This window comes from Aspergillus undulatus (assembly GCF_047715775.1).
Source record: "Aspergillus undulatus strain CBS 261.88 unplaced genomic scaffold BDV17scaffold_22, whole genome shotgun sequence".
In the NCBI taxonomy this organism is placed as follows: domain Eukaryota; kingdom Fungi; phylum Ascomycota; class Eurotiomycetes; order Eurotiales; family Aspergillaceae; genus Aspergillus; species Aspergillus undulatus.
In genome coordinates, this window is record NW_027396626.1 from 1 (window position 1) to 25,822 (window position 25,822).

General features: G+C 50.7%; 8 protein-coding genes and 1 non-coding gene across 9 annotated transcripts; 6 read left to right on the top strand and 3 right to left on the bottom strand.

Moving 5' to 3' along the window:
• Nucleotides 1–45: 45 nt before the first annotated feature.
• BDV17DRAFT_80638 (uncharacterized protein) lies at nucleotides 46–956 on the top strand. The gene has a single exon (XM_073765165.1). The coding sequence runs from the start codon at nucleotides 79–81 to the stop codon at nucleotides 544–546; it is 468 nt and encodes a 155-aa protein (XP_073615798.1). The 5' UTR covers nucleotides 46–78; the 3' UTR covers nucleotides 547–956.
• A 4,516-nt stretch (nucleotides 957–5,472) lies between these two features.
• On the top strand, nucleotides 5,473–6,436 carry BDV17DRAFT_80663 (uncharacterized protein). Its single transcript, XM_073765166.1, has one exon. The coding sequence runs from the start codon at nucleotides 5,564–5,566 to the stop codon at nucleotides 6,317–6,319; it is 756 nt and encodes a 251-aa protein (XP_073615799.1). The 5' UTR covers nucleotides 5,473–5,563; the 3' UTR covers nucleotides 6,320–6,436.
• A 3,595-nt stretch (nucleotides 6,437–10,031) lies between these two features.
• On the bottom strand, nucleotides 10,032–11,750 carry BDV17DRAFT_281552 (uncharacterized protein; the record flags this gene model as incomplete). Its single annotated transcript, XM_073760039.1, has 7 exons — nucleotides 10,032–10,109; nucleotides 10,156–10,827; nucleotides 10,899–10,959; nucleotides 11,013–11,083; nucleotides 11,113–11,334; nucleotides 11,377–11,568; nucleotides 11,598–11,750. The coding sequence occupies 7 exons, from the start codon at nucleotides 11,748–11,750 to the stop codon at nucleotides 10,032–10,034; spliced, it is 1,449 nt and encodes a 482-aa protein (XP_073615800.1).
• A 4,230-nt stretch (nucleotides 11,751–15,980) lies between these two features.
• On the top strand, nucleotides 15,981–16,074 carry BDV17DRAFT_t75. Its single transcript has one exon. It is a non-coding gene; the product is annotated as a tRNA-Thr (tRNA).
• Nucleotides 16,075–16,535: 461 nt separating this feature from the next.
• BDV17DRAFT_262446 (putative quinol monooxygenase) lies at nucleotides 16,536–17,279 on the top strand. The gene is made up of 2 exons (XM_073757782.1): nucleotides 16,536–17,015; nucleotides 17,074–17,279. Exon 1 carries the CDS (start codon nucleotides 16,709–16,711, stop codon nucleotides 16,931–16,933), a length of 225 nt encoding a protein of 74 aa, XP_073615801.1. The 5' UTR covers nucleotides 16,536–16,708; the 3' UTR covers nucleotides 16,934–17,015; nucleotides 17,074–17,279.
• A 754-nt stretch (nucleotides 17,280–18,033) lies between these two features.
• Nucleotides 18,034–18,509, bottom strand: BDV17DRAFT_262447 (uncharacterized protein; the record flags this gene model as incomplete). Its single annotated transcript, XM_073757783.1, has 1 exon — nucleotides 18,034–18,509. A coding segment is annotated over exon 1 (197 nt), but the record flags the coding sequence as incomplete, so codon positions are not given.
• Nucleotides 18,510–18,653: 144 nt separating this feature from the next.
• BDV17DRAFT_262448 (uncharacterized protein) lies at nucleotides 18,654–19,534 on the top strand. Its single transcript, XM_073757784.1, has 2 exons — nucleotides 18,654–18,846; nucleotides 18,901–19,534. The coding sequence occupies exons 1-2, from the start codon at nucleotides 18,687–18,689 to the stop codon at nucleotides 19,215–19,217; spliced, it is 477 nt and encodes a 158-aa protein (XP_073615803.1). The 5' UTR covers nucleotides 18,654–18,686; the 3' UTR covers nucleotides 19,218–19,534.
• Nucleotides 19,535–19,580: 46 nt separating this feature from the next.
• On the top strand, nucleotides 19,581–20,802 carry BDV17DRAFT_281553 (kinase-like protein; the record flags this gene model as incomplete). Its single annotated transcript, XM_073760040.1, has 7 exons — nucleotides 19,581–19,621; nucleotide 19,674; nucleotides 19,734–20,025; nucleotides 20,096–20,128; nucleotides 20,180–20,361; nucleotides 20,445–20,612; nucleotides 20,650–20,802. The coding sequence occupies 7 exons, from the start codon at nucleotides 19,581–19,583 to the stop codon at nucleotides 20,800–20,802; spliced, it is 870 nt and encodes a 289-aa protein (XP_073615804.1).
• A 140-nt stretch (nucleotides 20,803–20,942) lies between these two features.
• BDV17DRAFT_290978 (bZIP transcription factor JlbA/IDI-4) lies at nucleotides 20,943–25,715 on the bottom strand (the record flags this gene model as incomplete). Its single annotated transcript, XM_073762028.1, has 7 exons — nucleotides 20,943–21,307; nucleotides 21,373–21,879; nucleotides 23,742–23,869; nucleotides 23,923–24,346; nucleotides 25,129–25,221; nucleotides 25,285–25,424; nucleotides 25,486–25,715. The coding sequence occupies 7 exons, from the start codon at nucleotides 25,713–25,715 to the stop codon at nucleotides 20,943–20,945; spliced, it is 1,887 nt and encodes a 628-aa protein (XP_073615805.1).
• Between the last annotated feature and the right edge of the window lie 107 nt (nucleotides 25,716–25,822).

The window sequence follows — 25,822 nt, forward strand, 5'->3', positions numbered from 1 at the left end:
TTTTTTTTTTTTTTTTTTTTCAACGAATTAATGATACTCGTAGGCTCACTGTACCAGCGCTTAGCGTCATCAAATTTGATGCGAACGCGCCTCGTTCTGTTGATCGTCTGCAGAGGGACGGGGATGCTTGCCCTCGGTCGGCGGCTATTGAAGCCTCATCCTCGTTTCATCTGCTCCGTGGAACAAGAAAGAAATCACTTGATCCTCCGTACTGTTTTTGGCGGCAAAAGTGCTAAGCCAAGGCGTACCTATCGCTGCGCAACCCTAAGCCACTCTCGTGTTCGCGTATGGCGGCCACCAACGGCCACCAACGTCATCGGACGGCCGGTTCTGTCTCGACTGCCTCAAGAGTCCTCCAATCAAAAATATTATTATTTTCAATGCGGCTGCCACACAATCATGACTGAGGAAATAAAAGACAGAAATCAGACGCGATCTCGCGGTCCTCGTTCATGGCGCAGGTTTCCCCAGGGCGGACTCGGCGGACTCGAAGCCTCAGCCGAGGGCCTAGACTCATCGGGCGCCTCGTCGACGACCAACGCCTGAGACCCGGGCAAATGTGAGCTGATCTGCCGGGCGAGAAAGGGCAGAGCATGTTTTCGGCGTCTTTCCGTTCCATCGCCCTGAGCATGTGCGTTTGACTTTGGTGGACCGCTGGTCCGCGAGAGGTCGTGCACCAGTGCAGCGCCGCATTATGGCACGACGCATCTCAGTCTTCCGCAGGATTATTCCAGGCTAAGCTGCAGGCAGCTCTGGGCATTTTCCGGAACGAGCATCAAGCCATATTTGGTCACTCTAAACCGCGATTCTATCTCTACTCCTTACGGGATCATTTGGCGCGATGGGACCGACCAGAAATCACGCGGGTATTCCTGACACCCAAGCCGTCGATCGGCATATCATAGCATGCCAGCCAATCTCAGATAGTTTAAGCCTCAGCCTGGGAGCGGAAGAGCGGCGGTGACTCTTCTTATTTGCCCCGGGGTATCTTACGCAGGCTTTAGTGACGAGCCTTCAATCGAGGTTTAACAATAATAGAGGAGGCTAAAATGGATTCCGCGTCCGCAAATTCTAGGAAGACCCCGTCTAGATCAGGTACCCCTTCCAAGTCAACTGGGGAAGAGATTTGCTCCATTATCTGCAGCAAGACAAATAACGGATTTGCCCAGTATCGACGGAGGTTTTGGCCTGATGAACAGCAGCGCCACTCAGACAACGAGCCTATCAATCAGGACCTGGACCCAAGCCCCAAGTTCGTCGAGTTCTATGTCAACTCCTGCCGCCTACTGCTAGTTTCCACGGAACCGCTGTCCGTCTGAATCCTGAGCACCCTGAACAAACAGGGGGTCCAACAATTGCTAATATTCGTTCCAGATTAGCAAAGTCCTTCCGCTCGAGCACTCGTTCAATCTCTGTCGCGAATTGCAATTTTATGAGCCTTCTCCAGTTTTTCAATGGCCGAGACCAAGGTCTGGAAATGATTGACCAAAAGTATCCTGTCCTGTATGGCCAAGACGACCGAGTTTGCGATCAGTCAATCTATGAGCCTTGAGAGGGCTTACGGGCCCTGTTCCGCAGCCAAATGGAGGTTTCTCCTACAGTCTCCGCAAATTAGGCGGTTGATCTATCGCATGATTAGAATCCACGAAGCTGACTCCTTGGTAAAAACCGGGGATGGTGGTGCGTCTGGAGGGTCTATGCATCCTCGTAACGAGAACCGAGACGAGTCAGGGCACCTATTTTCCCAGCTAACCCGCGTAGTTCGGTTGGGAACCGGCTCAAAAGAAGTAAAATATTCGTACTAATGTAGATCGACACGTACATCTTACTGCCCAACGTGGTTCTTTGTTGCTCACAGGGCCTTGCTGCATGCTTGCATACTCCGTGCAGACTGGAGATGGATCCTTGATTTGAATTGGACTAACTACCTAACATCTCCGGAACTGCAAACCTATTGCCGGCTTGAAATCTTCCAAACTCGCCGAGATGTCGGCCACTCAATGACGTTGAGGGATGTCCCTACACAAGCCTAGGCCGGCACTCACCGAGAAAAAAAAAAAAAAAAAAAAAAAAAAAAAAAAAAAAGGGAGAGTCGAAATTTTTTCAACGCCCGTGAGCGTTATGGCAGCCTGCGAGCAGCCGAGTCTGGGATTCGTCACAGCAAGCGCCGTAGTTTCGCTGTCATTTCTGATGGTGAATCGGTCGCACAGTGGTCAATCCTCAAATCGCATCAGCCTAGCTCCGCTAGACCCCAACCTACCCAAGGCTCAAGCCAGGAACAAGAGCAGCCGGGCCGCCGGATCACCACCGCGCGGCTGCTCGTGGGCAAGGATTCCCTGCGTAGGAGGACGAATCGGACCAGGGATCCAGGATCCGCCAGGGTTGACCTCGCGAGCTGCTTCAACGTCGTGTTCCGCTCCGGGCCCGTTTGTCTCGCCTCGCTCCGGCTGGAGGATACTCTGTACTGCGTAGTGTCGGCTAGCTGGGCAGTTGACTAACCAGGCCATCTGGGTCATCCCCGATCGACCGGTCTCATTAGAAGACAGAATAGGGGCGAAAGCCAGCAGCCAGCAGCCAGCTTCGAAAACCAGTCTCCCTCTGGTTACGTCTGGTAAGTCAAGGCGTACTATATCTAGTAAGCGTCGCCGGGTCTGCCTAGCTAACAGCGTGTTCCAGGTTATGCTATCCTTTCGAGTATGCCGATTATACAACCTCCTGTAAAAGAAAGAACGACAACATTTAGCGCAATCCACTCTCCAAATGCTCAACGCCAAGGTCGAAGTCTAGGCTCGAGTCTAATAGCCCGGGCAAAAGCCAGCTCCACCGCAGCAGGTCAATGCTCGACCCCGGCGAAGTACGCCGTACGGTCGGAGATCACGCTCGTTGTCAGATACCCTGTGCTTTGCTTACCGGTATCGACAAGTGGACACATACCGGTGCTGAGGAGCGTGTTCTCACAAGGTTCTGGTCTGGCCCACAACGACGGGAGGCCATACTCGAACCTTAAAAGGGCAGGAATCCAGGACAGGGGCTGGATATCACTGTGGGGTGTCCCAGCTTACTCTGAAGATATGGTTGGTTTGAAGGTCTGAAACTGTGCCGCTGTGCAGAATACCCCTGTCAGAGAATTTCTCAGAGTCGGTAGAGATACTCTCGTGATTATGGGCATGAGTGAATCTAGGACTACCCACCCCGATAATCTCTCTGCTACCATGCCTTCACGAAACTTCTTCCTTGTGGGACCCACAAAGACTCGTTCTTCAGCTGAGTCTGACACCACCGCCTACCCTGACTCTTGCTGGCCAGTGATTCTCATTCCGTTTTTTTTTTTTTTTTGTTTTTTCCTTCCGACGTTTTTCAGATCATTATTGTTTTCTTGAAGTTCAGCTGGCTGCACATCGACACACTAGCCTAGTGCCGCACCGCCAACTCACTCGTGGTCCAGGTCGTTGCCGGATTGAGTTATGAGGGGTTGGATTGAGACAATCTCAACTATGAAGTGTGAAGAATCACGCTGTGTAAATCTGATCATGAAGAAAGCTGCACATGAGCCTGGGGGAATAGCTACCCTGCAGCCTCAAGCCAAGGATGGCCGGATCTTCATGTCACCAAGCGCCGGGAGATGAACGATCGTCGCAGCGCGTCATATTGTCATTCCGGCAAAGAGGGATCATACTTTAGCTGGGCATGCCGGTGGCTCAGTGAGAGGTCAAATCATCGCGCCTAGCTTCGGACCATGATCTGACCGCGCTTAGGGCGATGGTCGTTGCTATGAGACCTGGGTACCATACTTCGTATGCTTCGATTCACGCGAGCCAAACCCGCTCTGTGGACCTCAAAGAGCTGACGTCTTTGTAGATCATGGAAATTTAGGGGTTCTGACCCGCTTTTGCCTTCCTGCTCCGAACCTACGAGATCTGCAAGCTCGCTGTGCCGTCGTCGAACATCATCAACGCTGACGGAGTAGCAATGCTTCATAATTGCGTGTACATCTCCGTGCCAATTAAATGCAGGGATACGAGGATATCTAGATGTTGTCTGCAGCGACGTTCCTATTCGCTTCGATCATTCCACAGCCGAGTCGCCCAAGAGCAGCAAGCCGGATCACGTTACTAGGGCTTAGGGCGCTGGAAATTCTAAGTACCTATCGGGGGATCTGACCTGACCAGCCCAGCAACTCGTTGTGGCTAAGACCTGTAATAGGTCTTACGTCTATGATATAGACTGGGTTCTTCTCGGAGGGCCTCCAGAGGCTCAGGCTTGATCACGGTGCGCTCTGTCCTCGAGCGGTGTAGTTCTCGATATCCTGGTAAAGGATAGGGCTTGGGGGCGTCGTACGGTTTACCGAGACCTTCGGGGTTGAGCATCATCTGTAACCCAAGATGGAGAACGGAGTGAGGAAGATAAGACGGCACACGCAATGCGGGGTTGTTGTATTGTATTTGATGCTTGAAAAGGCGTTCCTCAAACCGATACACAGAATGAATGATGGTCTTCGAGCGCGCTTAGCGTGGCTCCGGGGAAAACCAGCAAATGGAGGCGAAATGAGTTTCTCATCGAGCTGAAGTCAAATCAAGATTGAAAGGACCAATGCACTGACTACCATGCCAAGGGTGGGCGAGGAATAGAAAAGCGGTCTAGGATGACAGCAGGAGGCTCTATGCATGGACTGTCAGGGATCAGGGCACTTGCGTTAAGGCAGACCTATAGTTCGCGAGAGCCAGTCGATGCGTTGGACTAAATGAATCTGGATCAGTAAAGTGCTCGGGTTAGCCATCTGGGCTTTTCAGAAATACGGTGGAGCGTTACCGGCTAAACCAAATTATCGCGTAGACATAGCACCTTTCTTATGTCGGTACGTTTGTCCCTGTACAGCCGCGTGGTCCATGCCAGATAAAAGTGCGTGGGAAGATCCCGGTCCACTGTATCGGGCGTCCCGCTTGGCTGCAGACGATTGGGCTCTCCACATCACGCCAATATGCACGACAGACAGCATGACGGCCATGTGGTTCTGGTCCATTGGGCTTTCCCCGCAGTGCACCAGCGGTCGGAATAGTTGGCGCCTCAAATGCCGACCATAGGGAGGCACCATGTATGCACGTAACACGGCGCAAACCCTCAGATGCTGGGATGGCATCTAACGCGAGTCAGGGAGTTGGGTTTTTGAATTCACATACGCATTGCCCATGTCATGATCTTCACCATTGGGTTGCCCTCGCTTATTCCATCCCCTGTAGCCGGCCGGGCTGTCGGTCACGGTGTAGCAAATCACAACCGACGAATTCGTTGGTATGCGTTTATCTTCCGTCATCAGCGGCTTGCGTTGTTGGCAAAATTATCCTCGAGATGGCGGTATGGCATTTAGGGACTCTGACGTCTCCCCAGATAGATGCAGATGGAAAAAGATATATAATGAGCCGTCTGGTCCGTGAACTTGAGTCCTACCATCTCATCGGTGCTTAGCGATTCTTTCAAGCAGGCGTTTCTAGCTAGGAAGTCCTTACCTCTTATACTGTACTGTCCCTGGAGAAAGTCTCTCCCCCGTTGTCACCAAGCTCCGACCATGGACGAAAGGAAGTCAACCTCGCTGCGGGACGGCGTTGTGCCCACCGCCGGTGACAATCCCCTCGATACGCCGCTTGATTTAGGTGTGCTATTGTCCAAGTGGGCGGTTGAACAGGGGCTGCACGATGATCTCGTGGGCAACGTCGAGCATGTTGAGAATATTGTGCAAACTCTCAAATTGTGTCAGAGAGAAAGGCTGCGCAATATCTTCGAACGAGCATACGCAGCACTTGAAGATCCGAGAGCCGATCGCCTATGTTCGCCTTTCCCAGCTACCCTTGGCACGTTCATCATATGCGAGATTATCCGGTCGCCGGAAGCAGTGGACGCAATGGACAAGGAGATGCGCGAACGGAGCGGAGATGGGCTTCTCAGGTACAAGATAAAAGTTGTTCAAGACTCAATTCTCTGGCTGAGTGAGCCCGGGGAGCCACGGAGCCACTGGGTCGAGAAGCTCATTCCTGTATCCGACCCTTACACAGAAAACGATGTGAGCAGGGCGTTTCGCTGGTTGAGGGAAGGACGGACGGAGGAGTTCTGCGAGGCGCCTGGAGAAAGTTCTCTGACAAAGAGTGAGGAGGCAGACCTGAACCGCCTTTGGCGGTTGTTCGATGGAAACGAATGGCTGCCTATTCGGTTCGCTTTCTGCCTTGCGAGGCTAGATTCGGAGAGGGAGTGGCCGGACCGGTGGTCGAGGCTCTCGCGGGTGCTCTGGCCTTTGTACCTGGGCGTTGGAAGTAGGCTGAATGGATGATTGCTGGGGCGCTGAGGGGGAGAAACAGTGAGTCGTTTGTCATCTGTGGTGGTGAGTGAGATTCTGAGAGGGTGGTGGAAAGGCAGAGAATTTGGACCAGACAGAGGCAGACGCAGAGAGGACATGCGATCTTCATCAGCATAAGGCAACTGTCATTGTTCTTTCAACTCCCCGGAAACAAAGTAACAACAGTAGAATAGGAGACTAAGGTTCCTTGTTGCGATCCCATATCACTCAGACCGCGGACCACACCGCTCCTTCCTTCCTTCCAGGACACCCTTCGTGCTTGGGCGATAGACTGGGCTCCGTCTCCGTTGAATCTTCCGCTGTTGCTGAAGAGACGAGTAGCACAGGCCCCCTGCAGTCACCTTGGCAGCCACGTTTTGTTGGACTCACATCTGGTGCCGGGCCATTCATTATGACCATCCCATGACCATCGGCCAAGTTTTGGTTTTTGATTCTCGTACGGAGCCAATGGGATTCAGGGCAGTCCGAGTTTGACACCGTCCTTTTGATCTATCTCAAGATTCTACCTGCTTGGAAAGCTACGCTCCCCGAGGCCACAATTACGCTTACGCTTCCAAGAAGATGGGTAATAAATAATATTGCGAAAGTAGGAAAGCTCCAGTAAAGAGGACGCACGGTACTTCTTCAAAGGGATTTTTAAGCTTTCCTTTTCTTTTCCTTTTTTTTTCCCCGAAACAGTACTCAGAGAGTTCAGGTCGCTCTCCGTCCATAAACTGTTAGCATCACGCAGGAACCCTCCAGGCGATACGCTGCTAATCGGTCATGGAATGTTTGCTTCGTCTTTCTCCCCCGGATTTAAGAGCACGCTGCTCCTCTGGAAACATGCCTACAGAAAGCCTTCACCGTCCATAACCCGAGGTTACCTGGCAGCTGCCTATCTCGTGCAAACATGGACGGGTGGTCACAGACGCTGGTTCCGGCCTTGATTTTTACTCCTTCGTGTGGGACCTCTACAATGCGGTGTATGTTTTCAATCTCCTCTCAAAAACCAAGGTCGCCTTTGGTGATACACTAACTCTCATCCGCAGTCTATGCCATAGCACAGAGAGTGCGCATTATAGAAACGATACTTGGGTACCCCTCTATGTTGGAAGACGACGACGCGAAGATTGTCAATGGGATCAAGAAAAGTCTGATGGAAGAGTTCGGGCTGTCCGGCATTGCACTCATGATCCATATCGTCAACTTCCTGGAATTTGAGTACGGACAACATGATTCGGCGTTTTGAGGTCTACACATCCGATATCTCGCGGGATCCAGATGCTCTAGTGGTGGGGAATCTACTCTAGATGCAAGTCTTTGCGACCGGAGATGACATTTATGCGGAGTTTTATTCTTTTTAAACCTTCATAAATATTCAATTGTGCTTCTGCCATCGAAATAGGTTCTTGGGCTACCTCAATCAGGCTTTCATTGCCACGAGCCCCAGGAGGGGGAAAAGCAAAAATTGAAAAATCTTCACTGCTCCTTCCCCCTAATCCTATAAAGGCTATAGCTAGACTCGAGCCGTAAACCGTCCGTAGCAGGTGATTCGGTAGTGGCTTGCATTCTACGGTTCTGTCAAGGTAGTCTCCGGCTGCAGAAAGTACCAGGGTAGGAACATATGAACATATGAGGGCGAAATATGAAACAAATCGGAGCATTCCCGGCTCGGTCCCCCGTCAGAGTCAGACTCTTGTCACATGAACTGCGCTTCAACGCTCATCCGTGACCTAACCGGGCTCGTTTACGAAGCCGGCCGGAACCGCGGGCCACGCACATCTTCTCTCTCTCAGTCCCGCATCTGCAGTATCGCGAATCAGATTCTTTGGTAGGCACCCTGGCCAAACCCCGTTAATCAGGCGCGCCTGTCCTTTGTCTCCTGCATTTTCCATCCTCCTCGGTAAGTTCAGGTCACTTTGGGCTCTAGTAAGCATAACTATCTGCCTCCGGGGATGTTGGGACTCAGACGCATCGCTTCACTTTCGGTTCGATTATCGGGCGAATTAAAGTCTTCCTCTTGCTTTTTTGATGGTTCAAGGATGTGAGAAGAAGGTCCAAACTGCCTTCGAGGCGCCGTGGCTGTAGTAGTGTATGGATCATAAGCGCTACCCAATGATCTACGCTTGTTGGCAACCCTTGATTGTTTCAAGATGGGGAAACTCTCGAATCACCTTTTTCCTGTGGATCTCAGGAAACGCGAAATGAGCGGCGATTCCAATTATTATTCGTAGCCGCCGCGACGAGGCTGAAGACCCCCCAGCCCAACCCCGGTCTGACCCTTAACTGCTGCATTGGCAGCCCCACAGCAGAGGTCCAGGCGCATCCAACCGTGATGCTTCGCTCAGAAATCCGTCTCTACTGAATCACAACGCAACCAGCTGGCCATTTTTCCTGACTTCTGAGGGACTTTTTGTTCGCAAGAGGATGATCATGCCAGATGGATTCTGGATCAAGGATGCGCGGCTCACACCAGCTAACTTTCTTTGATGGCACGGCCCGCGCCTATCAGCAGTCTGTTCCAGACGTCAGCCCCTTCAATTCTCATCTTATTCCGCCAGTTACGCTGGGCTGGAGGTTATCAAATGCCATCATTCAATAATATCGGATTACTAGTATCAATCCCGATCCAGGTCACCGGACTTTTGCTGAACTGTAAAGGGGCAAGCTCGAGGCTGCGCCCGGGCTGGCATCGACTAGCAGCCTATCTTTCCATTGCCAACTGATCCTGCGGATTAATCTAGGCCTTCTCCTTGAATTTTTTTTTTTTTTGAGGTCGAACCCCAAACCGCGAGATTCGCATTGGAGTCAGGATGAAGCCTGCCTTGGCAGAAATGCGGCGTACTCATCTCGACGGAGGAAGAACGCTTCGCCCTGCCCATCATCTGCAGCAGGGCGAAGACGGTGCACTGCCTACTCGTATCTCCCACTATAAGTTTCCGGTCTTTTCAGCCCATCAGCGCCGTCTTCTTGCCGCGATAATTCCGTCCGACTTCTCTGCCTGTTGCCATGGAAGCACCAGGCACCAGGCGGCGGCCCATATCTACTTTGGCCATCAGAAATTGCCAGCGGCCAGTGTGCCCCTATTTGTCGCTAGTCGCGCGGCGACGCGTCTCTTGGGCTCTGATTTTTTGTTGATCAAGAGCAACAGGAGGTGGCCACCCGGTGCTTGTCTACCATCCTCCAGGTATGCCGAGTATTCTCTGACAAAATTTTTAGAGCTCAAAGATTCTTTGCATGTTATCTTCTAAACTCCAACTGATTAAGGTCATTCTGCAGCTGAACCCTCACTCCAATCCACCTCCACGCCCCGGCCCCGGCCTCGGCCCCCTCGCCGACGAGTACGAGCCACGGCCGATACCACCAGTTCAACGGATCCCATAATTGAACCTCCAAGTTCTGCGCCAATTTCGTCTCTATTTACAGTCCAGTTTAAATACTAGAAGTGTCTATGTATGACAAACCCTCGAGGATCTGGAGGAATGACGGAATGCAGGTTTTGGCTGTAACCCATCCCAGTGATAGTCTCGTTCACTCGCCGCTCAACATTGAATCCCATTCACGAGCCTCCCTTGCCTCTTCGCATCAAATGATTCACATTTATCGATTTTTCATGCTACCTGAAAGACTATATTCTCACAGGTGGTTTCCAATCGGAAGATGTTTCTCTGGAGAGTCCTTATCTCTCGATTCTGCACCCGGCATATCAAAAAGGCCACGCGCGATACAACTCCAGTCTTTCTTCTTCGCTCCGCGCATGCTCCCGTAGAAACGGCCCCCCTCGCTTTCTGCAAGATCTGTTCAAGCTCCCTGAACTGCCCGTGACTGACCAATCCCTGGGCCTGGAAATACTGGGACCCTATCATTCTCCGAAGATCGCCCATCAACTCCATTGATCTGGCCGCCGCCTCACTATCAGGTTCGATACTCTGAATGTCCTCTTTCAAAAACGACAGCGGCGCTTCCTTCCCCTCGCATATCCTTGGAATCCCGGTCCATTTGTTCTCTTGCTGCTGGGCTAGTAAACCGAGGCAAGTGGCTTCTCCATCGATGAGAATGTTTCGGACAAGCAGGAGCAACTGGAAAAAGGAATCTGTTTGGCGGAATTCAAGCGCCTTGAAGAGACGGGGCATATGCTTGAACAGAAGAAACCTATACGATGAGACGAGAGACATGCTGGTGAATAGAGTGCCAGCTTTGCGTTCTGCGATTGGCTCAGGCTCTGTTTGCAATAGGGCTTGAATATCGGATAGGCTTGCTCGTTCGAGCAAATTTTCCAGTGGCGGACCGTTGTACTCCAAGATATACGGCTCAATAGTGTGATTGTATAGGGGTGCCATTTCCGTAGACTGCCAGTCGATGAAGGCGTTGATTTCCGAAGGGTCATCCGGGTTGACCAAGACATTTTCCACATGTATATCGTCATGCCATATATGGGAGGTCGTAATGGCTTCATCCTCCGGAAGCAGAAGTTTGACCAGCTTCAGGTAGCTCTTTTCGCCCTCGAAGGTTGGTAGGTTCCAGGGTAGTGAATAGCAATGGGGGAACGTGGTAGTCGCGGCATGTTTTCAACGCAGTACGATTCTCGAAGATTAGTGGCTCGTTCATACTCCTCAAAGCTTCTCCACGGACCTCTGTTGAAATCCAAATCGGCTCGTCCGCAATCAAATTCTGTCTGCTGACTGACGGCCCGACGGCGAATTTATCATCGAAGGCATTCTTACCCTCCCGATATTTGTAATCAAGGCCAGTACCTGGCTGTCGAAGATCTTGTCTGTAGTACAGACCTCTCCGTATTTTGAAAAAGAAACCTCTGACCAGGCGCGCTGGTACTCAGCAATCTTCTTCAACACCTTGAATTGTACTTCCACATCAAGTGTATTCCATATCTTGCTCAAGGAGACGCCGCGCGCATTCTCCGTCAAGATGTACTCCGCCGCGACAGGATTGTCAGCGGATGAGCTCCACGAGAAGAACTTGGGAACGGGTGTCCCTAGCACGTTCCTCATCTAGTCAGGTCTAGCAAACCATTCATGGCGAGATGAGCATACGGAATCCATCGTCGCGACTTCAGAGGCGGTTGTGAAGTGCGGCAAGCCAGCATTCAGGTTGGGAATCTTCCCCACTGCCGGGAAGCTGTCATCCATCGTGAAGCGCACGGCTTTATTGTGCATCCCGTCTGCCAATTTCTCAATTTCCACGCATTTTCGAGGTCCATCGCTTGCGGCTTCGGCAGCCCTCCCCTCACGGCTAATTTGGCAAGCTCGTCAACGTTAAATGTGGCATATCTCTGGGCCAGCTCTCGCGATTCGTTGGTAAGTAATCGGCCGCGCGTGAAGTGGAAAAGGCTTTCATCGTAGACCGCAGACTCGCGTTTAGGAAATGGATCGGGGATTGCGGTTTTACAAGAGCGCCTCGTCGACATCAGCTTGGCAGTTCTCAACGTGGCTCTTAAAGCCAACGACTCAAAGACAGCACCGTATATACCTCGGCATCTAGAGCCGGTACGGGGAAACGACCGCATGTGTGGGAAGAAACGAGCCATTGGGAGGATGGCGAGGGGCCGAGGACGCAGAGCAAAGAGTAAAAAAGCAAGAGGAAGCGCTTAAAGTTTCAAAACGGCGCTACATGAGCCACAAACGGTGGCTGGGTCTGTCGTGCTTATGGCCAATCCCATGTACAACTGCAATCAGACATGATCATCTTATCCTTGTCAATAGCTAACCTGAACGTGCCTTGAGGTCCTTGACTCTCACCACGCTAACCACGTTGAATAAGGGCAAAGTCACTCAGCATCCTGAGAATGGCGTCGACTATTGGAAATCTATGTACCAGCTCATCTCATTGGCTTAATCTATAAGAAATTCCTCGTTTCTTTCAGGTGATGCTGTGTATAGTATGCAATGTCTTGGAAGAAACCTTGGAAATGGCAAAGAGACAACCCAACAGTGCGTTTGGATTTCATTTACAGGTAAAAGGGCTACACAGTACCGGGGCCTTCGGGAAGTCCTACGAGTTCTGGGGAGAACTAAAGTACAGAGCCATCGCATTTCTAGCCATCTGCAATCGATGAGATTAGGAAGAGACAATGCGACTTCATTGTGGACCAGAGGCGGTTTCCAACGAACATAATTAGGTATAATTGAGGCCCAGATTAAGCCCTAGGCCGAATGGAAACGAATACTAGTCTCGACTGCTATCTAGCAAACGAGGTCCTCCCTTTTCTCACTCCTCCACATACCAAAGCCAACTTCAGCCCTTGGTTTTGTTTTCTAGGGTCCATCTGTCTCCAGCAACCTAGGCTTTCCCTGACTGACTTGCTCCCTGGATTGTAGACACGGTACGCGCTCCATCTTCTCAACTCCGACTATTAGAACTGAGCTTCCTGGCAGATTACATACATTCACAGAAATATGTTGCCGGGCGTTCTCATACTGGAAGATTCCGACAGCTTTCCATAGACTTCTAGTTGCCTTGACCATTTCATGTAGAGTGCTATCGCTGTCTCATGAGTTCCTACCAGTATACGTATCTTTCCCGGTATAGTTTGGACTTCGTCGGAGGTTTGGGTGTGGTGGTCATTTCTAAGAGCCTAGGACCATGGAGGAGCGTACTATAGCAGTAGGCAGGGAATTTATACTCAAATTTTCAAGGTCTTCTTGAGCTGATTGTTCCACTGGTGCGTCAGTGTATACTAACTTGTTGAACTAGATTTCACCAACCCCCTCCAAGAGGACATTTCACGGGAGTCTCGGCCTCAGCTCGGAATGGAGGAAAACTCTCAAAGAGATTGTGCGGATTCTCATCCTAGTTTCTCCTCAGCTCTAACTACCTTTATCCGCCCCGTAGTTGCGAGGGATCAGCACCATGTTCAAGGAGCAGCTTCAGAATCCTAGTGTACCCTTCTCTGTCGGCAGCACACAGCGGCGAGCCCCGGCGGCCACCAGTTGCATTTACATTTGCGTTCCAGCTCAGCAATAGTTTCACAGCGCCAGTGCGTCCCATACGCACAGCCATTTGCAGCGGCGTGCCGAAATGTTCATCTACCGCTTTTATATTGGCCCCGTTGTTCAGCAACTCAAGTAGTGTGTCTTGGTGACTGTAGTAGGCCGCTGCAATGAATCTTCAAGGTGTTTTTTTTCTTCGAAATAGTTCTGCCTCAAGAGTATCTGTAAGTGGGAGAGTTGGTAGAGCTTAGTATATGAACAAGGTGAAAGAAGTTAAATGCAGCTGAATGTGTTGATGCATTGGTGAGCACAATGCAGAAAGCCTTGAAAGACGCTGCAATAATAATTTCCTCCACGTTAATACTGTAGTCAATCTCTTATTGACTCTCACAGTGCCTCTTTGAAAGACTTGGAACTCTTAGAGTATCTCTTTGTGTAGTTCGAATGGATGAAAGATGCTGTTTGTGTTTGGTACCGCACTTCTTTCTCACCCACAACCGATACATAGGGAGTGCTGCAACATTTGGGACCTGGACAACAAAATCTGAAATCAGGACAGAATTTGCTTGAGGATGAAAGGCTCTCTAAGTAGGCAGGTCCTGGCTTACCTTTTTTTTTGATAACCGTTCTCGCGTTCAACGCATCTCACGGAAGGAAATGGGCCCCTTCACCTGTATTGAGCCTTCCCTCCCTCTATCGCGCAACAGTAGCAACTCTCTGCCCTCGAAGGCTTCCTGCACAGACCACGCCTAATCTTTTTTTTCTTTTTCTTTTTTTCACCAGCTACCGAGGAATCTTGACGTTATCTTTTCGTGCAGACGTTGTGCAGAGTTAAGGGGTGTCCCGGTTGAAACTGACGGGTACTGGAAGTAAATTCCGCACTATGGTAGGTCATTTATGCTACTGGGAAATCTAGTTGTCAATTAGTTGAGCTATTTATTCATGATGGCTAGTGATCATCGGACATTATTTAGCGTTCCGGGCTGCCTTCCTAGATCTGGTTCAAGCTGCTCTCCTTCTAGCCGTGTGGGGATCGTCAAACTCCCTCGGTCCTATCTGGATATTAGAGATCAGGGTCCGCGCCATGAGCGAGTAAGAGCTCTATTACTTCCGGTAGCCCCTGAAGAACGGCATGCGCTAACGCTGGTTGTAAGCCACGCCACGCTTTGACTTTAGGGCCCAAGTCCAATAATAACCGGACAATGTGTGTATAAGCAAACTGTGCCGCAAGTTCCAAGGCGTCGCCGGCTTCAATATCTGCTCCGGCTTTCAGGAGCATATGAGCTCCTTCCAGGTTCTCACAGTAGGCGGTCGCTTCAAGAGGAGTACCCCAAAAGCCCTCAATCTCAATTCCAGCGCCGCGATCCACCAGCAACTGGGCTGTGTCATTCGACTTTGAATATAGGGCTGCTTCAAGTGCATCTCGCCATCGCATATAGTGTCTCCGAAAACATGGTGATTGATGTCGGCTCTGAAGTTTAACAGCAATTCCACCATTTCAGTCCTCCCGTTGAAAGCAGCGGTGGCGAGAGCGGGACCATCCTTATGGACATCGTATTCCGAGTCATAACTGAGAGCGGATCCCATCGTCACGGACATCGCAGTCCGGTTCATTACTCGTCGCGGAGAGGTCGGCACCATGGTCAATAAAGATCCTAGCAGCTTCCACTTGTCCATGCCTAGCTGCGTGCAGGAGCGGTGTCTTGTGGTCTTCGTCGCGGGCATCGACAGGACCTCCGTAGCTGATCATTCTTTGAATTGTTACAGTCGAGCCTGTTCTGGCTTCCCAGTGCAGCGCGGAGCTTCCATGGCTTTGGACTCTCTGGTAGTAGAGCAGGTCGGTTGTGAGTGCGTGTAGGAGCTTGTTTGTTTGGTTCAAGGCGTTAAGGTGGCTTTCCTTTTCGATGTAGCTGGCGACAATCAGGAGAAGCTCAGGCGGGAGATCATATTCTCAGAAGTGGGAGGAGGCTTTGGGAACATTGGGGTATGAATCGTTCTGCTTGTCTTGTGTTGTGGTTAGAAAAGCGCTCAGCAAGAAGGTATATGGACTATACCCGAATGAGAAAGTTGCAGTCCACGGGGAGGGAATCAAAAGTCCAAACTAATCCCCGCCAAGATAAAGCTCGCTTGCAGATACACCTGACTGATGAAGTCATGGTTGGCACAAGGCAGTGGATGGTGAGCAGTCACTTAGTGTGAACGCCCATACCTAACGCCAAGGCCTAAAAGATCTTCTAATTGGTTGGCTTGAAAAACTATCACGTGCACATTCCGCTAGCTGCCTTAGGACTAGATCCGGCTGCTGCCGATCGCATCCAGACTTCCCCGTTGCGATGAGGTGACTTTGGCGTCACCTCCTGCATCTATTTTCTCGAAGCCCTAATCTTTCGATGTTCATTCCAAAGTAAGGCTCCAGTCCCTTCAAGCAAAGAAATCCAACGGCTTGGTTTGTTATGGATATGGTCCACGTAGTTCTTATGCGCAGTTGAAACATATTTCAGGCGAAACCCATGCGGACGTACAAGTTCGACGGTGCAGCAAAAAGACCTGCTGCAGATTATGCTATAGTAGGAGGTTCAAGCTGAGTTGATTATTACATACGACTTGTGACATAGCTTGTACCATGATGTAAGAATACCTAACATCGAAGGAAAAAAATATGGTTTTTATTTGTTGACTCAAACCAAAACTATAAATATACAACAATTGCCCTTATAGCTCAGTGGTAGAGCGCTGCACTCGTATTGTATAGTCATATTTTACGCCATGCAGAGGTCCATAGTTCAATCCTGTGTGAGGGCAGTTTTTTTTTGCTGCGATTCGGTGGCATTGTGGAGGCGATTATATATTTTTGGCGCCAAAGTGTGGTTCGGCTCGCTAGCGCAGATTAGTAAGGGCCCTTCACGTGACTTGCCGCTGTTCGATACGGTAAGACGATTGGAGGCGAGGTTCTCGTTCGAATCCGAATGCGCCCGATGTTTTTCAGCTTCTCGAGGTTGCGTCGCTGTGCCCTCGTATAGGACTGGACTATGTACCTCTGGTGCATTCCACGGCAAGACTCATCTATGACTCAAAACTATCTTCATCATTCGGCTCAAGGATAATCGCGGTTGGTGCTTGCGAGTAACGGCTCTAGCCAAAGGCCCAGGCCTCGCCCCCGTCAGCTAGTCTTCTGTAGCCATCATCATCACCGGCAGCCGAAGCTTTCCAACCGAGTTCCTCCAAAACATGTGAGATTCGAAATGCATTCGTATTAAACCTTGGCAATCTAACTGTATCAAGGCCTTTTGAGCGCGAATAAGCAGTAGAGTAGGTTGCGCGTCTCCGTATATTAAACTTCCTTTATCGTTACCTTTATATATTTCTTTGCCCAAGTCTGCCTTCCCCGTTGTCCCCCACAAGCACTCGACGCTCATAGAAAACATATCTGCTCACTATGGCAACCTTTCACGGAATATCCATTCAAATGACCGTAACACTCAAACCAGAAGACGTCCGTACATTCTGGGACGCATTTCGCCCAGTCTTTGAGAAAGTCACCGCTGAGCCGGAGTGTACCTTCTTCGAGGTATACCAGTCCGAGGAACCGGGAACGATTTCTTGGACGGAGAACTGGCATGCCCACTTCTATATGTGTCTACAGCACTGCTTGCGTATATGAATTCGACAGGATCAATTAGCAACAGCTGACCGCAAATAACTTGTGCTTTTGTAGGTCAAAACCAAAGGAGTGGATTCTTGAGGTTTGACTGACTCAATCCAACCGTGGCCGGACGCATTAACAAGATCTGAATTGAATAGCACCAAGTTACCAAGGCGTACTACGAAGAATATCGCGCGATTACGACGCCGCTGCTTCTGAAGCCCATTGAGATTAGGGTTTGGGAACGGCTTGGGCCGGAGTTTACTGTGTTTAAGAGGGAGAATGGGGGGTTGAAGGAGGAGGAGTAGGTGTTATTATTTGTATATGATATGTGAACAGTTATGTTATATCATCTATGCTGTCGAGCCTGGGTATTACTAAGAAACGCCCAAATCTTTTCCAGATAATGTTATTGTCCAGGCTTTGGGTACGTCAGTTGCTGCGCCCCCGGAAAGTGAATCAGGGGTTGCGGAAAGGAGTAATGAAGTACAGTTCTGGAGTAGCTCGTGGACCATGTGTCTGCGTAGGCCCTAGTTCCATCCCTTTCTCTTTGCAACGTGCATAAAAATAACGTTCCTCATCATATCGACCCGGAGGTCGGCTGAAGAGGTGTGCTGCTAGAACCTTGGTAAGCTGGCGCCGTTTTCAACTTGCAGGCGAATGATTAGTTCTCGTAGCAGCCCTCTAAGCAGCAATTTTCTCGAGGCAAATGCTATATTCTCCCATACTGATGAAACCCATGGTTGGCATCAAAGGTCTTGGCCATAGTTTGAAAGCCTGCCTCCACCCGCACCGGCGCATTGTAGTACCGAGAAATAAGATGCTGCTCAGGCTATCCGAACATCGGAAAAGGAATTAGTTCAACACTATACATTATATCCAATATGTTGATCGGTTTCCGGAATACCTCACGTCCGACGCTCCCCGAGACATCGCCATTTCCTCCGCTGACTTCAAATTAGCTAAGCGGTTAATCTCATTTACCCCTTACAGAGACAGATGGAGCTCGTTAATTAAAGATCATGCGTCAGGAGGCTGATTCCGATGAGTTGTCGGGAGCCAATTTATGAGGGCAGAGTGATAGTCATTTGACAGACGCCCAAAACAGTTATAGGGCTGCGGCAAGGCGTCGGCAGTTAGCTGTCGCGGTACTTTTACTTTGGTTCCGGTTGGCAGGCGGATCATTTTTCCACGTATTTATCTTTTCGTCATTTCAGAGGTTTTGACTGTGACGATATCCAAGCGAGCTGCTATGCTATCTACACAGACAGCCCTGTGTCTTGGTGATGGTATACAAGCACGCAAAAGCACGACCCCAACAAGGCCTCGGCACCATCTCACCGCGGAGTGAGGTGATCACCAATATGAGATGACCGATCACCAGGTTCGCCTCAAACAGGCGGTGGAGGAGTGCCTCAGCCCAAGTGGAGGAAATATCGGAGCAGCTTTCCAACATCGGAAGCCCGCGGAGACGAACCTGAAATAGAACGCATATGGTTCAACGCTGTGGAGACAATTTACTCCATTTCCAAGATCATCAGGGAAGATCGACGAAACCGAGCGAATGAGCATTTACCCAACGGCCGAGCTAAACCCGCATGTCTTAAATCGACGCCAATTGATCGTCGGCGAGGACCAAGGGACATGGGGCCTGACGTGCTTCGGTGGTCTTCTGGAAGACATAAATACCGGGGGACGCAAGGGTTCTTTCTTCGATATCAACACTACAACTTTACAAGTCTTAATACCATTACCACACAAAACACTCAAAATGAAGTTCTTCGCTACCGTCGCCGCCTTCGCCAGCGCTGCTGCTGCCGCCACTCTCCCCTCTGCCTTCACCCTCGTCGGTGACGGCGGCCAGACCGTCCTGACCGACGGCCAGTACCTCTACGTCGGCGGCAACACCACCTCCAATGAGGTTGCCATCTGTATGCTTCCCCCTTTAGCTACTTCCCAAATAACCTCCCACTAACAAAGCTCAGTCCACGCTACCCCCGACACTGGCGCCGTCTCCTTCACCAGCCAAAACGGCGTCCCCACCGCCTTCCAGTCCCTCTACATCGTCGAGAAGACCGTCTCCCCCGTCGGTCTTACCATCCCGCACTCCGGCGCGACCCCCGAGGGCGCCAGCACCACTGACTTCGGCGTCAACGAAGAGGGCTACTTCACCCACGCCGGCAAGGACTACTTTGCCGTTGAGGGGTACGGCTCGAACCCGCAGAAGACTATCTACTGGTATGGGGCTCACAGCAGCACTTACCGTGCTGAGAACCTGTGGGTTAAGGAGTTTAAGGAATAAGCGGGTCGCTTAGCCTTATTCTGAGTTGACTTGAGTTGGATGGCTCTGTGAGCTGCCTTGAACTCGATTAGTCGGTTGAGACGGGACCCTGCTGTGGTTTGTCTCAAGGATGAGTTGGTTGTGACTTTTGCCTTCCTTTTCTGGAGAAGGAGGGTTTGTTACTTTGTACATTGTGTTCGCTCTTTAGCATGTGCATATAGAAAGATATATATAATGTGAAAGCCTTTTGGCAATCCTTGCTCTTCGTGGCTACCTACAGGGGCAGTACTTTGGATACTTGACCCCCTTGACCATAGATCGTCCCCAGCCTAGTGAATTAACATACAATTTTTGTGCCAGTATCTAGATTGTTGCTTTATAGATATGGGTTCTGCTGTAGCCCTCGGCCAGGTCTCAAGGGCAGAGTAGGTGTCTATTCCATAACAAAGCAACACTAAGAGAGTGTTTATCTGGCAGAGTATGTTCCTTCCGCCCTAACCCTCTCCGAGACCCCCATAATAACATGAGTGTCCTCAGGAACAAGCAGCAAGAAAAGTGATAGTGAAAAGCATCAAACACTTCCGCATCCGCAACGAGCGAGACGTTCTGCGTCGTTTTCAGGACCAAGCACCCTTTATCCGGCCCTTACTTGACGAAGTAACCAACAAGGATAGTTCGCTGCCTCCTACGATTATCTTGAAATATCTAGACGATGATATCTTAGCCGCTTCGGACGCCCGTCGATTTACGAGACGAGAAGTGAAATATGTTGCTACAGGGGTCCTGGAGGCACTTGCTATCTTGCATGATGAGGGGTTTGTACATACTGGTGCGTATCTTATCCACAAGAACTACCTGTGTCCTAGAGGAAGGTATGTCTAACTAACTGGAGAATACAGATATAAAACCCAGCAACTTCCTAGCAAACTACAGTTAAATTCCTACCCCCGTCCCTAGCCCCATCCCAAGCCCTCAAGACCAAGACGGGGAGAACCAGAATCGATTCAAAGACATCCAACTAGCCGATTTCGGAAGCACAATGCACATTGACTCCGGACATGCAAGGGACGGTGACTTAATCGGTACACCGATCTTCAGGAGCCCCGAGCCCCATCTCCAGTTACCTTGGGGGACGGAAACTGATAGTTGGTCGTTTGGTGCGACGGTACGTGTCTATCTCCAGACCAACCCAGGTCTACTCGCAAAAGTCCAGTCCAGTTCAGGATACCATTAACCTCTTGAATACAGCTAATAACCCTCTACGGCCACGGCTTCCACATCTTCAAACCCTCCCCAGAATACCCCTTCGACCACCCAGACCACCCCGTCCAGATCACGCTGAAACATTATCGCATTTTCGGGCCTTTTCCGAAATGGTCCGCGGATATTGCTGGCATCGATCAGGCGAGACTTTGGGTTTCTTGTTTGGGTTATGGAGAATAGTCCGCCGGAGACTTACCGGCCGTTTTGTCGGGCTACTGAGAGGGAGATCAAGAGGGAGGATAGGGAAACTGTGTGTGAGGTCATGAGGATCCATCCTGGGGAGAGATCGACTGCGAGTGAGCTTTTGGGGGATGAGTGGTTGGGACGAGGGATGGATGATTAGGCGGATGGCGGAAGAAAGTCTACCTTGCAGTCCGGATGAAGTCTACGAAACGAGAAGCGTTGGACTACACTACACTCGAAGTAACAGTTCAGCAGATCAGCCATCACATTCATAACATAACTAAAACAAACTTTGCGTATCTACTTCTTCTCCTTGACCATACTCCTCAACGCCTCCGTCTCCCCCTCCAACTTGGAAACACGCATCCTGAGCTCGTCGCGTTCGCGCTTGACAGCCTCCAGTTCCTCCTCGAGCTGGGTCATTCGGTCGAGGCGGCGCTGGCGGTATCGCCTTGCGGCCATGGTGTTGAGCTGGCGCTTTGAGATGCGCGAGGGGTTCTCCTTCGGCGAGGATTCGCGAGAGGCGGGGGAGGGCGTGGGGAGGGACGTTGCAGAGGGCATGGATGTAGATGTAGAGGTGGCTGAGCGGGTTGTTGTGGTTGTGGTATGGGTTGTGGAGGGAGCAGTTGTGGTGAGTGAGTTTTGGTGGTGATCGAACGGGGGGTCTGAGAAGGAGTATTAGAATGAGTACATAGGTCGTTAATGAATGTACATAGCAGTGAGAGCATACCAGGAGAGGCAACACTAGTACTATATTTCTGGCTCTGACTCCCAAGACTATTGGCAGGATGCTCGCTCAGCTCGTTAGAAGAACCAGGCAAGCAACCCAGAGCCGTCCAATCGATTCCGTCCGTCGTAGTCGTAGTTGTCGAGTACTCAGCAGTCGCCGTCAAATTACCAAAGTTATCGAATCTTGACGAAGAGGCCGGATCCCCAGGGAACATAGACGGGATAAGAAGCGGGTCATAGAAGAGCTGCGGTGCGTGCGGATCAACGGGTGGGAAGGCCGCTGAGAGGTCGGGGAAGAGAACAGGCGTGGAGGAAGATGTCGAAGAATCAGAGGTACAATTAAGAAGGAAGTCGGTGTCGCTAAAGAAAGAATGCGGGGAGATGTCGAGGTAACTGGAATTATACTGGAGTTGCTCCTCTTCCACCCAGGTAGACTGCTGCTGACTGGCGGCACGATGCTGCTGCGGAACATCCGGCGGCAGCCATTGCGAGATAATATAAGCCGGGTCTTACGGCGACCCGGTTGCGCGGGCGGTTTTAAAAAGGGAGAAAAGGAAGCGCTCGTGACGCCTTGGTGATGGCGATTGGTGTGTGGGAGAAAAGAAGAATGAGTGAGCCTGGGGAGGAGAAGAGGGCCCTTTTGAAGGGGAACCGCTGCGGGGAGCTGATCGGGCTTAGCCGGTTTGGTGGGCTGTGCCTGTATTGTCCGGATACCGGTATTTTACACGTCTATACTGCTCTCGACTTACCAAGTTAGCAAATGCATCAACAAACAGAGTAGACAGAAAGACAGGAGTGAAAGGGTGAGTCAGTCGATGTCGGCCCAAAATAGTCTTAGAGACGTCTTCCTATTTCATTATCTCTAAGCGCCTCAGTGCGCAAAGTCGGCAGTCGCAGGCGTTGTCTTCATACTCAAGCAATGACATACTGTGTAACTCAACGTACCATAAGCTATTTCGCACTCGCATTCAGCTCCCATCTCGGAGGCTGACTCACAATGCTCCCGCCTGCAGGAGACTTAGGCTTTCAATCGAAGCTGATAGTCTACTAGCTACAATCTACAGGCCGGAATCTTTATATACTACCAACGAACCATCATCTTTGCCCATCATGAGTCGACGTGATTCTTCTACCCCGCAAGTATTGGGGTGGTATATTATTCTATGTTGATTGACCTGTTAGTTGTCTAGCAATCATGATTACTCATTCCAATGGACGATGAGATCCTCCAAATCATCTACATAGCACATTGTAAAATACGTGTAAACGCCAGGCCCCGCTAGGCCCAATGCGGAGGTGGAGGGCATGAGCCAGCATGAGTCATTCTCACTCACGCCCAAACCATCCAATCGTATCTTTCAATTTGTTCTTGTCCCCTGGCGTGAGGATTCAGTGCCCCCGCTTGGGCCCCATCGAGCGCTGATTCCAGATTCCAGATTCCACCGCCTGCACCGTGGGCTGACCCTGAGCGTATGAAGTCGTCTTGCGGTGAAGCGTGAAGAAAGGGGCGGGGGACAGACAATTGGATTGAAGAGATTCTAAGATCGCATTATATGCCACGTGGAAGAGGGTAAAAGATATCTATGCGGAGAGTGTACGAGCACCCAGAGTCAAGCCCGACCAAACGACTTTCCCCTCAAGAACTGGTACCTCTACAGAGAAGGATCGTAGGCTGAACATTCGCTGAAGCAAATGATCTTCTTGACGTAGACAAAACGGGCGTACTTGATGCTGAGACACTTGCAAGGCCCAAGGCCTTCGGCATTCACAAGTACTGACGTTAACGGTTTCCTCGCTCCATCCCCAGCGGCATTAATAGGCGTAGTTTAATGATCGTGAGGTCGGCGAAGACCTAAACTTGGAAGTAGGTAAGTGCTTGAAAATGGGTCTTCGCTCTTTCCTCAGGGCTTCGTCATCTGGCTTTGACCCTACTTAGCTATAGTAGCAGTGAGGCAAAGTAAGGAGTCTGCAAATCCAAGAGTATTTTCAACCGAAAAGTCATTTCATTCAACCGAAAGAGTAAAAACATAGTAACAACACATTAAGAACCGAAAATAGTAACTAGTGCTGTGTGCCTATTCCAGTTCTGTCGAATACAACGATCGAGCGAGAGGTTCGCTGATACTTGAAGTCTAGTCCAATAATCCACATCCACGCAATGCGAAGCTCACAAATGAAAGGGTCCTGTACACCTTCCTCAGAATATACCACTGTATCAATTTAACCCCATCGAGCTCAATTCTCGCGACTGAAATCTTCAACCTCACCTTGATGACACCCTCGAAGCACCACTATGCACGTTTAAGTAGTGTGCCGTCAGGTTATCCTTGCGATTGAATGATCTTCCACACTCAGAGCAGCCATACCCACCAGGACGCTGGTGGAGGGAATTGTAGTGCCTGTCGAGATCTGGCTTCCGGCCGAAGCTCTTGCCGCAGCCGGGCCAGGGACACCAGACACGAGGCTTGGAACCGCTCGTATTCGCTGGAGGAGTTGAGCTAGAGAAGCGATTAGGTTTGGCTAGGAAGGATGATTGGCTATATAGACTTACTGTTCTTCAACGGTGAATGGCGGGGTCTGTGGCCAATAATCATGAGTCTCGGCAGCGTCGTAGGACATACCTAGACCACCTGCACCGTGCCCGGATTGATGTGTCGGGAATGAAAAGGCAGATTCGGCTACAGATACGTTCGAGATTGCTGGCGGGTCTCCGTAGTCTGCCACGTAGTTTGACGCTTCTGGGTGGGTAAGCGCCCCGTGATTGGTGGCGGAGCGATTTTGGGGCTGATGATTGTAGAGGTTATATTGATATTCGGCGGATTCTCGAGCAGGATTGAAACGCGCTAGCGGAGCGCTCTCCATGAAGCCGGGAGCGTACTGAAGACTATTTCCACTCGTGCTGTCCGAATACGTTTGGTAAGAAATGGTAGAGGTGTTTTGATCATAGAACTGCGTAGGGAGTTCGGTTTCTTGTACTTGACGCTGAAAGTATTCATACGATGACGGCGACATCGTGAGATTTTGGTTGCTTTTTGGATGGGAGATACGTAGTCTGAAGATGGAGTTTTGGTGATGATCAAAGGTCGTTCCCGATGCGATCTCTATATACAAAGAACCTAACCGGTGAAGACGAGAGATTTGACCGGTTACCAGCCACACCCGGCCGTTTGTAGAGGTCTGGAAATGAGCGCCTTGTCCGTCATGGTACTTCTGACTGGTTGCTGCGGAAGGATCACCTAAGTATATGAGGTATCTCTGTTCAAGGTCATGTATTGGACTATCCATCTGGTCTGATCCGTTCTGTGCCCGGGCTCTGAGCCAAAGGAATACATGACGAGCATAGGATAGTAAGACGAGGCAACAGGGCACAGAGAAGAACTTTGACAAAGAGTATTCTCCAGGTACAATCACGCGGGTGCTGAAGACAGCTAGCTGTCATCGGGGCAGGTGCGACTCGTACTTCAGTACAGCAAGGGAAAGTCCCTCGGAGCACCCGTCTTCGCCCTTAATCTGGATGTCGAAAAGATGCTGGAAGCCGATACGAGTGAACAGTGATGCTCCCATGCTGGTTGCCAACACCCCCTGGTCAACCCCGTCGATGCGAGCAAGGTTCACCCCCCACTGGGCGATAGCACTCCCGTGACCTCTGTTCCAGTAAGCCGGATGAACCACGATTCTCTCCATGACGAACAGGTTCTGAAAGTGCCTTGCATGCAATCTGTCAATAGACTTCGCCTACAGGATGACTCCTACGTACTCATGAGCTGCTGCCTCAGCCACAACTCAATCTGTTTGGCGCGCTGCTCGTCTCGATCCCTCCCCTCGTATTCTGGGGCTGCCTGGAAGCGACCTTGCACAGCCATAGTACACGGCGTTAGTAGTGGATGATCCCTGTCTCTGAAGTCAGCCTTACCTGTGCTTGGCTGTAAATCCCCCACCCGCGATGAGCCCGGGTTTAACTTCCAGACACCCAGACCAACAACGACCTCCGCGCTTGCATTAGGTGGCGTCCAACCGTTATCTTGGGGGATTTTTGCTTCTGTCTTGCTTGTACTCGTCGGGATCATACTTATCAGTGCATACCAGCACAATATGTTCTGGGCTTTTCACGAACTCCTGAATTTCACGACGAAAAAAAGCAAGGGTGTCCTGAGGGTACTCCTTGTGTCCGATTCGCTCGAACGTGAAATGTTCCGAATAGAAGAAGCCCGCAGTGGCAACAATCCCCAGACGAGCGATATCATCTGGCGAGGCGATGCGGAGGTACCCCAGAGGGGGTGGCAAAGGGTTCTTTGGGTAAAGATAGTGGGAGACACTGCAGAGGAGCGACCGCCAGTCAGCCATTGGGACGAGGGTTTCAACCTTGGGCACGAACGGGAAGGTGAGGGCCTGTCTCCGCCTCATTCCCAGAGCATGGCTGAGTGCGGTGGATGGCAGTTTAATACTGTCGG